The 11,704-nt window shown below is 41.9% G+C and overlaps 1 protein-coding gene across 1 annotated transcript in view; it reads left to right on the top strand.

The window, feature by feature from the left end:
* The window catches only part of NAA16 (N(alpha)-acetyltransferase 16, NatA auxiliary subunit), a 28,735-nt gene extending 23,950 nt beyond the window's left edge, over window positions 1–4,785 (top strand). Inside the window, exons 16-20 of the mRNA XM_018560474.1 lie at window positions 171–279; window positions 2,009–2,107; window positions 2,194–2,337; window positions 2,849–2,946; window positions 3,615–4,785. Of these exons, the coding sequence (XP_018415976.1) occupies window positions 171–279; window positions 2,009–2,107; window positions 2,194–2,337; window positions 2,849–2,946; window positions 3,615–3,815 (651 nt within the window). The 3' untranslated portion in view covers window positions 3,816–4,785. The remainder of the gene's footprint in view (window positions 1–170; window positions 280–2,008; window positions 2,108–2,193; window positions 2,338–2,848; window positions 2,947–3,614) is intronic.
* Window positions 4,786–11,704: the final 6,919 nt, after the last annotated feature.

Below are 11,704 nucleotides of genomic sequence, written 5' to 3'. Positions count from 1 at the left end.
CAAATTTGCCCCCCCCCCCCCACTATATGTTTATGTGTTGCCATTCACACAGCATTTTTATGAATAATTTATTTTAAAAATATTTCTTCTTTTCTTATGTTTGTCATGGTCCATTCTGGGACATCACTGTAGCAGTGTTATTGACTTGTCATTATTGTATCCCAACACAGGTTGAAAATCCCTTAGAAGAAGCTATCAAGTTTCTTACACCATTAAAAAGCCTTGCAGCAAATAATATACATACGCATCTACTGGCATTTGAAATTTATTTTAGAAAAGGTAACTCATCGATCAGCCTTGTGTTGTCTGCATGTTTCCTTTAACCCCTTAATATCTGGGGTAATCAAATCTTTTCTGACCAGATCAAATTTTGAAGTGTTGGCATTCGTAAGTTTACTTAACATTCTTTTTAACCAATCTGCATACTAAAACATGTTGAAGTATTGCCAGATCCCCCAATATTTTTTATAGTTGTCACATTTGTCATACCTGCTCATTTTAAAGTGACATTAAACCCTCAGATGTTTTTAACATAAAACAATACTGTAATGTGTGCCTTACTGTAATCCATGGTAGTTTCCCTTCTCTTTGCTGCTCTTCCTTTTTAAATCTGTATCTCTTCTCATGCTGGGCAGAACTTCTGTTTTACAGCAGACTGCCTTGTCTCTGAAATGGATACATGGTGTCTGTGTATATGTTCACAACCTGAGCCAGCACTACAGGAAGAGGCACTCAGCTGCAAAGGGAAGTGCTCCCCCAGCATGAGAAGAGATAAGGATTTAAAAGGAAGAGCAGCAAAGAGAAGGGAAACTACCATGGATTACAGTATTGGTTTATGTTAAAAAAATCTGAGGGTTTAATGTCACTTTAGGTTTTTTAGCATCATGTCAAATGCATAAATTAGTCCATAAACATGAAACGGCCTTCTAGAATTACATTTTCACTTTTCCAATCATTTGCTTCAACTTATGTATTTTGTACTTAGAAAGTGTCATTTTGTTTTGCGCTACATAAATTAGGAGAATAAATGCATTAGAATAGCCATTGTAATGACGTATGTTTATTTTATGAATGGGTAATTTAGGTTGAATAGTCTTTGCATACAAAAAATTCATATCACAGTGGTATGCATCACTCCCCAGTCAGACAATATTTCAGATGGGCAGAGAGAGGTTTCTTAGGAGTAGAGTGAAACCTGATCATATAATTGTGGAAAGGAGCAATCATGGGGAGAAGAGGTAGAACAAACTGATTGTGGACCAAGGAGCGAAAGAAAGAGGTGTAGAGGAAGTAGAGTAGAATCTGATCATAATTGGAGAATTAGAGGCAGTTGACATTAGCAGCAACTTATTGTGGCCAGGGAGCAGTTAAGAGAGGTAGGGGTGCAGATTGAAAGAGAGATGGAGGGGGGGTGGGGGTGCGCAGACTGAGAGAAGAGGCAGAGGGGAGTTGACCATGGATGGGGGGAAAGGGGCATATGCTAGAGAGTGTAGACAAAGTGGTAGCACATCATGGGCAGGGTATAGAGGAAGCTCAGAAAGACCTAGGGGTGATCCACTGGGAGGGAGTAGGGGCTGATTTATAGGCAGTGTGGCAGAGAGGGGAAATCATAAGTAGGCAGAGCAGGACCTGATCATGGACAGGGGAGAGAGGAGGTAAAACAGGAACTAATTGGTGGAGGGCAGAGAGGAGCATTTGAAGACGTAGAGCTAAAGCTGCTTAGTGAGGGAAAGAGGGCGCAAAGTGGGAAATGATTATGTACAAATGGAAAGTGTTGCTTATTCAGTAAGGTAAAAGTCCACATGCAAAGCACAGTAATCCATGGAAATAAATCAAAATGTTTGTGTCAGTAATTGAAATCTAGCTAAATGCTGTAGATTTCTGCACTGTGCATATCATCATCATCATCATCATCATGGTTTGCACTTTGGTAAATACTCCGCCATAATATAGTATACACTTCTATGCATTTGAATAAAATCACAATTTTCTTTTTTTTTTTCCATAGGAAAATTCCTTTTGATGTTGCAGTCTGTGAAAAGGGCATTTGCCATTGATAGCAATAACCCCTGGCTACATGAGTGTTTAATACGGTTCTCAAAATCGGGTAAGAGCATGTTTTTTTTTCTCTGCCGAAATGTATATACCTGGTCTGTCTTTGCCTGTAACTGATAGTCCTTTTCTTTTATTTAGTTTCAGATCACAGCAATCTCCCTGAAATTGTGAATAAAGTCCTCTTACATGAAATGAAGAGTATCTTTACTAACAAGGATCTGGAGAGCTTCAATGAAGAGTTTCTCAGAAACAATTCTACCTCCATTCAGCATTTGCTTTCAGGTATAGTGCCCTTGGTGCAATTTACCACTGGTGTAAAACACATTTGTATTGACAGAAGCTTAAAGGGTTCTTGTAATGAGTTTTCCAAAACATAAAATCGCTGCTACATTTACTGCAAACTTCTCCAGGCATCTGCACTTCAGTTTCCAACAAGAGGGCTCCAGGAACCCTATAATCCAGAGCACTCTATTATGCAAACACTGACTAGGAAGTCAACACATTGCCCCCCATCCCTTACTCGCTATTGATTGCTTAATGTGATGGCCAAATCCCCTAACCAATATTGAGTCGCAGGAAGGGAAGGCCAACTGCCTAGTTGAAGTTGGTGATTGCATAATATAGTGCTCTTGCTTTTGGGGGCTACCAGATAAATTAAAATGCTTATTTTTTCTTATGTTTAAACAGTAGAGACAGAATATCAATAATAATATGCTGCTTGTGACACCATTCATTTTTTAACCTATTTCCCTGATCAACTTTGTCACCTTTTCTCTAATGATTCTTTTTACAGGTGCAAAGATGATGTATTATCTCGACAAGTCAAGACAGGAGAAAGCAATTGCCATAGCTACAAAACTTGAAGACACTTTAACTGATAGAAATGTCCAGGTAAGGCTAGCACGTTAGTGGAATAGAGACCCCTTATGGCTGAAACGCAAAATGAATTTGACACCTAAACTCCTGAATTTGTACGTGCTGGAGCAGAAAGCTTTAAGCTTCTTATGATGACACCTGTTTTTATATTACCTCTGTCTTTACAGATATCCTTTGCTTTATAATGATATAGGATTGCTTATCCGAAAAGCCTGGGACTAGGGCCTTCGAAAAATAGAGCAGGGCTTAAAAAGATATGTCAGAAGTCTGTTTGCCTGTAGTTCAGCTTTAAACTTGCCCTACAGTATCAGACTAGTGCAGTACAGTTGCATAAAGCAGTAAAAGCAGCCTAGGCCATATGCAGATAGCTTTTTTTCTTTTCTTTTTTTTTTTATAAGGTCACAATGTACATACAAGAACAGAGTATGGATATTCTTTTACAGCTTAGTACAAAGATATGTGACTTATGTTGTTTTTGCCATTGTGCATAGCACATATATCCACAACAGTGTTGATTTGACAGCAATTTATTTAAGAGAACACAAAATTTTATGAGGGGGACAAAAAGAGAAGTTTGGAGCATAATGGTTTTAAGGGGTCAGCCCCAAAAGGAAGCTAGAGCTGCTCTATATAGAACTGACAGAGTACAGTATTTACTTACCTTTTCCATTATTCTTGTACAGAGTCTGACACAGGTCCTGGAAGCCTTGCTTGATGGCAGCTTTGGAAGCTGTAACACTCAGTATGAAGAGTACCGGGCAGCCTGCCATAAACTTTTCCCATTTACACCTGCCTTTATGTTATCTGCAAATGAGGAAGACTGTAGCACCGGACAGATAAACCACACCGCCATCAACCACGATGTACTCTGCAACGAGCTCTAACACAGTCAGCAAGACTTCAGGACACAAATGTTCAGGGTTCACGTGCATTAAAATGCATGGCAGATGTGAATGTGGTTCGCTTTGTTGTCATGGCCTTTTGGCCTTCCATTCTTTCTCTCTCTGAGCCTCCCAAAGAAAGGCCAATAGATCATTATCTGTTATGTTTGCAAATGTACAGTTTTACTTTTTTTCCTGAAGGAGTTTTTAGATTACTCCCTCTGCAATATGAACATTAAGACAGGGCAAAATGCTTTCCTAGAATGTTGCAAATCTAGTATAATATTTTGCATCATATGTAGCAGTTTTAGTTGGGGGCAAAAAAAAAAGTACTCTGAGCTCAAAGGTTTTTACATTTTTTTGGGATTGATTTTAAAAACAAAACAGTTGACAATGTAATTTTTATGACTTCTCTTTAAAACAATGCTAAGTGTCAGTGACCTGTTCAGGGTAGCACCTCTGCCATGTGCTCCCAGCAGGCGTACTTGTTTGCCAACCATACACAGCGATCAAACACCAATCACTTTATAATTTTAAAAGAGAATGCAACATATCAAGGAAGCAATATCAAAATGGAATGCCTGTGTTTTGTTGTAACTTGTGTGCGTTGTGAGGAGCGTTTTCAATTGGCTTTTTAAACTGGTCAGCCAAATAAGCTGTCCCCGTGGGTTTGCTGTTGTTTTCCTTGTTCAGACTCATTAATCTCATTGTCTTAAATATAGGTTGAGAGCAAAAGAATGATGAGGCCTTCTGCAATGAAGATGATATACAAGTGCTATAATTTTGCTCAAACCACCTTTATTAATGCCTGTATGTAATATTTTAGGAAGCGTAAAGCTCCCATTGAATCATAATTGCCAAGGTGGACCTCAAGCCACCCATTCTAGGCCAGGGTGCTGAAGTTGTTCTCAAACCAACCTTCGAGATCTTGTAATAAGTCATCACTTCTGCATCATATGCAGGTATCCACCAGTCCTGAAGCATTAGACCGGCTACTTGTGTACGTACGTGTATGTAGAATATCTCTGTGGTCAAGATGGTAGTATAGAAAATGTTGGTGTGACCATACAAGACTGCACCATGTATTGATGACCGCACACTAGGTACATTTAAGAGCAGGCCTCTTTTCTTAATTGTACACCATAGGTGTAAGCTAATTTTTAGACCTCTAGGTTATGCAGCGAACGCCAGGTGATTGGACACTGGCAAATCAAAGCTGCAAGACATACCTGTATAACCCCACCTACTCCCACCTTGCCTTGTTGTCTTTGCTTGGCTCTGAAGTACTAATTCTGCAAGATTCTTCAAATTTTGTTCTTAATGCTTCTCTAAGCCACTGCAGCGCCTCCAGCAGCTGTTCGCATTGGTTTTCTTCTCTGCAGTGCCTCGGTGGACCGTACCCAAACCTTCTGGAAAGGAAGGTGCAGGGCTGGCCTGTAATGTGCTTGGTCACTGGACCCTGTATTTGGCACCCTCCTTGGCACTTTGTGCAGCATGTGTGGTTAGCTGTAGGGTGCATTATAGGTCCAGGGCTGTGGTCCTTTAATGGAGCCCTCACCCTGAAAATCATTCCCTCAGGGGGTATGCCCACCTGGAGGGCGAAGATCGGATGGCATGTCCCAGCTCAACACTGCACATTCTGTCAAGAACCAATAGCTCGTCAGGTAAACTGCCGTCATGACTCCCTAGGTAGCCAGTCCCTATAAGGGTTAATTCTGAAGCTCTGGTCTGAGTTCACATTACTGCACATTAAGGATGGTTTAGCTAAAAGGCAGTTGAAAGCTTCCTTTTTGTTTCACTGCTAGCTTCAGGGTCCTCTTCTGGACCATTCTCCTCTGATGCTATTTAGAGAGCAATTTACCATGGTTATTGCAGATTTTATGGTGAAAATGGTACTTCCAGCCCACCTCTCCTGCACCCTCAGTTACTTTTACCTGTGTTTTTGCTTCCTGATAGAGAGGAAGGATCTGTCTCTAGTTCTCAGGAGCCCTCTCATGAAGAGGACCTGTTCTCTGGCTTTCCCCTAAGCTCATGGACTCTACTTCTGTCCTTGTGGACACCGTTCGCACTTGTTTGCAGTTAAAACCACCTGCGTCTGCCCTTTCTAAACTCAAATGTTTGGAGTCTTTAAAAACCTAAACAATTTGCCCAGTGGGTATCCTATTGAGGATGGCTTCCTTAATAAGTTGGTGGACTCTGCCATCTCTTGCCTGAAAAAGACCCTTACGGTCCCTGTAGAGGATGTCCTGTTCTTCAACCATGAAATCTGCCATTGCCCGCCATGGCATTTTGTCATACCCTGGTCCCAGGCTATTGCTAGGGACCCTGGGTTGATGCTGACAAACATCAAGGAAGTAACAGGAGGGAGAAAGCACTTCCTTACCTCAGAAGAAGCAGAAGACTCCAGTAGCTAAGTTCTCCGCTTCCTCCCTTTTAAAAATAATTCCTTTCGTGCTTCCCAAGCACCAGGTTTCAAACCCAGAAAACCAGGTGGGGAGGACATCTGTCAGCCTCCTTGACTCTCTGTTCATGGAGCATTCCCAACATCTGGGTCCAGAGTGTCGTTACACCCCCTCTGACACTACAAGCTGGAGTTTCCTTACCTGTGGCTAAATCTCATTAGAGGGGGAAGTTCTCTTCGCTGTCTTAAGGGACCAGGTCCAGGGATCCTCCAGCCTTTACAGTGGATGTAATCAGTTTTAAATGACCTGCACTTTACCTCCTCTGAAGCTTTGTCTTGCCTCCTTCACAGGATCAAGATGCAGGACATTCAGGGTGGAATGCTCCCAACAGGCACAGGTGACCCTGGTACATTGCTCCGCACAGGTGCTCATTGCTCCCAACAGGCACAGGTGACCCTGTTACATGGACATGGTCAAACTCCTGGCAGACTCTTCATGGCCTCTTCTGTACTGGTCGAAACCCCTATCACAAGGAGTAGTATTCCACCCTGCTTCTCAGTTGCTGGTTTAATGTCCTCAACGGCCAGATGGGCAGTGACCTTTCAGATGCCGTCATTTCTAATGCTTGGCAATTGACCTTCCACGGGCTCTACCATTGCACCTAGAAGGCGTACTTTGCGTTTTTTTTTTTTTTTTTGGTGTTCAATAAGGATGAGGTTGTGTTAAGAACACCTTTCTCCATAAAGTGGTCTAATGAAATTTCCGTACAAACTGCACTAGGAGTGTAAGTGCTTCTTGTGCTTTTCAACACCGGGCCTCTAGCTCCCAAATCCATAAGGCCACAGCCTGGTCCTCATCACACACTTTTGTCAAGTTCTACTGTCTGTTCTTCTTCCACTGATTTTTAGTTTTGACCAGAAGATCCTTCAGGTGGCCCTGTAAACCAGGGCCTTACTCATCTTCTAGTTCTCTGTTTCTAGTTCTTGCTCACTGTTGAGGTCACTTTCCTTGGGTCTGTCAGCCATTGTTTTGCCAGCCCCTCTGTTTGAATGCTTTTGAATGTCCCTGTGGTCTAAGAATTAACTCCCTGTCTCCTTCAATGTACGATCAAGAAAACAGGATTTTTGTCCGGCCTTTAAAATTAATTTCTTGGAGGACCCTCCCCTCTGTATCCTATCATCCACGCTGTCCTGATTGCTATAAAACTATTGAAGGGATTATACAAGGATTTCCTACAGCTTTAATTTGAGTCCATTCCCCTAAAGGTAGCTGTATAACCCAGTAGTATACGGATTAACTTCCATTGTCTTGTGATGTACTCCAGGAAATTGATTTTACAGGTAAGGCAAAAATCTTGTAATTTCATTCATTGTAACCTGCAGCAGTTCTTTTTCCTTCAGTAGATTCAGGAGCACTATATAGACAGTGGGCCTGATTTACTAAAGTATATGTGCTTAAGGCAGCACATTGTCTACAAACAATCACAGAATGTATGCGTGCGTTCAAACGCTACAGAATTTAATATTAAGTGTGCGTTTATATGGAATGTACGCTTTATCATCCAAGCCTATGCTAGCTAAACTACGGCATGTGCAAAATAAATTCCGTTTCATTCTCTTTAGTATTTTTTTTTTTTTTATTGATGTTAGCATTTTTAAATAATGCCACATAGGAATCAAAATGAAAGCTAAAAACTTAATTCATAAAAAGCATTGCAGAACCTTATACATTGGGGTATTATACTGTGCATGTGCAGATGTTCTTGAAATAGCCAGCATATTCCATATGTTTAGAATAGGAATTGTAGTGATCAATACCTGTACATGCCTTGCATTTTGGGTTTGCTTGGCCTACCACTTTCCTGAATGCATGCACATTTTTTATTGCTTAACCAATTGATGTGCACATTCCATTGTACACCTTTTAGGAACAGAAGGCACATATAAAGCAACATTTGAATGTTTAGCGCACGCAGCCAACTAGGATCGCACTGTTTGCATTAAACATCAGTGTATGAACTGCTAGAGAGGTTTAGGGTTCTTGATCACTATGCACATACAATCAGTGTGTAATAGCACCCTAAGATACATGTGTACTGTACTATTTTCTTCCTGCTCTGGTTCATTTGCTTTAGTAAATCAGGCCAAGTGCTTTGTTTTGGTGCAGACACAAGTGCTTGAATTTTTATCTTGTGAAGAAAAAAAAAATACATATAAATAAGAACACGTTCTGTGCATTTTGTCAGGAAAGGCCAGAAGCACAGTAATTGACTTTTCTTTCAGCATGATCAGATCTGGGGCTGATCGCCTTTTTTAGTCCTTTTCAGCATCTCCAAATCTGATGGCTTTTCAGTCTAGTAATCATGCCTCCATTGCTTTTTGCATTGTTGCACTAGGATAAAACCTAGATGAGGGTCTGTTCAGCTAAGAACCTGATGAGATGGAAACGTATTGCCATTTATTAGAGCTAATCAGGGTGCTTTTCCAGGTATTTATTTATCCTGTGCTTCTGGCCGTTATTGCACATTTCTAAGTGATATGAAAATCTGCAGATGGCCATTGTGAAATCTCTGATAAAGTGTGCAGAAAGAAACGTGCATACGATGTTTATATAGGTTTATGAATTGTATATAGTACATAAAAGTGTATAGAACTGTCAAGATTTACATGGGTTGGAAACTATTCAGGGAAGGAGCATGTTTAATGTTGCATATGTTAGACCTTCAGATAAGACTGGTGTAAATGGTTCTGAGATTAAAAGGTCTACTCGTCATCTGCCAGTTTGATAGTTCTGAAGATATAACCCCTCATATAGCAGAAGTTGCACTAACCTGCACTCTATACTGACATAGTATTAGATTGTCATCAGAGTGTGTAGGTTACATGTTATACCTAACTAACAAAACATTACAGCTTACAGGATCGCATATTTGACGAAGCCCAAGCAGAGGGGAGCGTAACTGGCAATGAGTATTTATATTCCCATTGGAGTCTTGGGGAACAATGAGTTTTAGGTTTTCCTAATGAAAGCTTGATTCAGTTAAAATGATCATTATTTATTATAATGGCCAGAAAATCAGGTTAATTCATTCTGCCGTTCTAATAAAGTGATCTCTGGAAAAGGTTTCATCATGCTGTCCCCTTCAGTGTGTGGTTGTGCCCTTACGATGGCATTTTTTTTCCCAGGGGTTGTGTGTAAGCCCGTGACCATGTTAACTCACATTATACAGTAGTGGCATCCATAAAACTTCTGGTTACTCCCGGGGGTTGGTTTGAGATCTCAAACTTTTATCAGCCTGTATTGCAGAACATGTTTTATCTGTTCATTGCATTGGATTTGTGTGCATTCATTGCATTGCATTGGAGTTGTGTGGCATTCATAATTTCCTTTCCTTTACAAAACAAAAACAGTTGTTTTATCACACTTTGTTACATACGTTTACAGCTGTACCATGTGTTATTATAACCTTTTTGCATTGCTACAATGAGGTTCTATTTATTTCATGTGATATGAATTTATAAATAAATTCTTTGTAAGAGTATTGGCTCCGGTTTTTTTTCTCCCCATAGTGTTCTGTGAGGCTGACATATTGAAGAAAAAAAAACAATCGTGATCAGAAATGATCATTTGCAAGTCCCTACCCCCTCCCCCCAGAATTGGCAGCCCTGGCTAAGGACACAGGCTGCAGGTCCAGGAGAATACTGGTTGCTGCAGACATATTCTGCAGACATATTTCCCTTCTATACTTATGTTCCACCCTATGCCCAAATGCCTGTATGTTTCTACCCCTTCCCCCAGTGGACTGGCAAGAAGCTCCATCGGACCCCTTAGCCTTTCAATCATATGAAACAATAAAAACTCTTAGATTATTAAAAAGGATTTTGTTTATTGATGGACACAGAGGAGAACTCGAAATCTGTGACTAATGAGTTTAATGTGCCACCTTAGGAGTAGCGTCTTAATGATACCTCCTTCAAACACCATTCAGATGTACCCCAAAATTCATTAGATGCTGGAACAACCGGTGGATGCTGCCACAGTACTTTACCCAATAGAAGATATGTGGTCTGCACACCATTAAACTTCAGAATATCCCATTTATTGGTATTCCTTCATATGTCATGCTGAAGGAATACCAATAAAGGCAATATTCTGAAGCTTAATGGTGTGCCGAAAACATACTGTATCTTCCAACCTTCAGGAGTAGGACACTAGGCAGAAAAAACAAAAGCACAGCCTAGGGGTGGCACCTGCTGGCAGCCAATCACCCCATCTGCTAGAAGCAGATCTGTTTTTCTGCCTAGTGTGCAGTCCTGTGAGTGTTCCTCTAGGAAGGGGGGTGGCACATATGACCAAGTGACCCTGTTGCTATTTCACAGTGACTCCTAGGCTGGCAGCGCCCATGCTGCAGCAGAGAGGCAATGTGCCCTGGGAAGCAGTACCTTTCACATTCTGCAAAGATCAGTAACTGTGAACCCTCCCCTCTCCCCAGGGGATGGGTGAGACTTTACCCCTAGGCTGTTTGTAGGGCTTGGACCCCCAGAGGATTGCAGCACAGGTCGCCCCCCCCCCCAAGGTGGTTGGTGTGGCCGTTGGTCTATGGGGTGCATTTGGCACTTTATTATGGGGCCAAAGTTGCTTTCCCCCAAGGGAGCCAGAAGCCACAGCCACCATGTTTACTTTGGTCTTCTGCCTCTTTTTTGTGATGTCACTTCCATGCATGTGGCAGGTCCCTAGGCACTTGGGAAGGGCAGTGTCTGTCTCGTGTTTTCATGAAGGAGAGATCCTCTAGCTGGGTAATGTGTTCTACATTAAAGTGCAACTGAAGCCAAAACTTTAAGTTGTGGAGAGGGAATAGAAGCCCAGTGAGGATTTTTTGCAGTCTGTGTCCCTGTTAGGGAGATTCGCCCTCCCTATTTGTCCTGGTGACTGTTATTACTTCTTGTGACCCGACTGTGCACCAGGGATTTCCCTCACTTTGGAGGGATTACCCCTCACTTCCTGTTGTATCTATTGGACTAGAAGTCTAGAAGTGCAGGTAAAACTCCCCAATGGGGCACAGAAAAAATGGTGGCAGGAGTTATAACCCTCCCTTTTTTGGGGGAGGGGGGGTCAGTAGACCTGGAGGTGCACAGGGACCTACATGGCTCTCAGACTTAATCAGGCCGCCTCAGCTATTTGCGCACGGTCCGCTTTATTTTTAAATTGGAAGATCGAACTTGCAGTTTCTACCACTACCTTTCCAGGTTTGGATTCTGTTGGGGACCTTGAGATGCTAAGCCAGTGGTGGCGAACCTTGGCACCCCAGCTGTGCCAGTCTGTGGCTGTCAGAGCCTTGCAATGCCTCATGGGACTTGTAGTTCCACAACAGCTGGAGTGCCAAGGTTCGCCATCACTGTGCTAAGCCCTCTCAGTGCACCCGCATTTTCCAGCCTCCTTGTGAATTGGAAGGTCTCTTCCAAAGGCTTAGCAGTCTTGTGTGCATCTGAG

The sequence above is a fragment of the Nanorana parkeri genome, unplaced genomic scaffold, assembly GCF_000935625.1.
Source record: "Nanorana parkeri isolate BGI_ZX_2015 unplaced genomic scaffold, ASM93562v1 scaffold457, whole genome shotgun sequence".
NCBI classification, from domain to species: Eukaryota; Metazoa; Chordata; class Amphibia; order Anura; family Dicroglossidae; genus Nanorana; species Nanorana parkeri.
The sequence above is the reverse complement of the archived record's forward strand: the minus strand, read 5'-3'. Positions and strand labels throughout refer to the sequence as shown.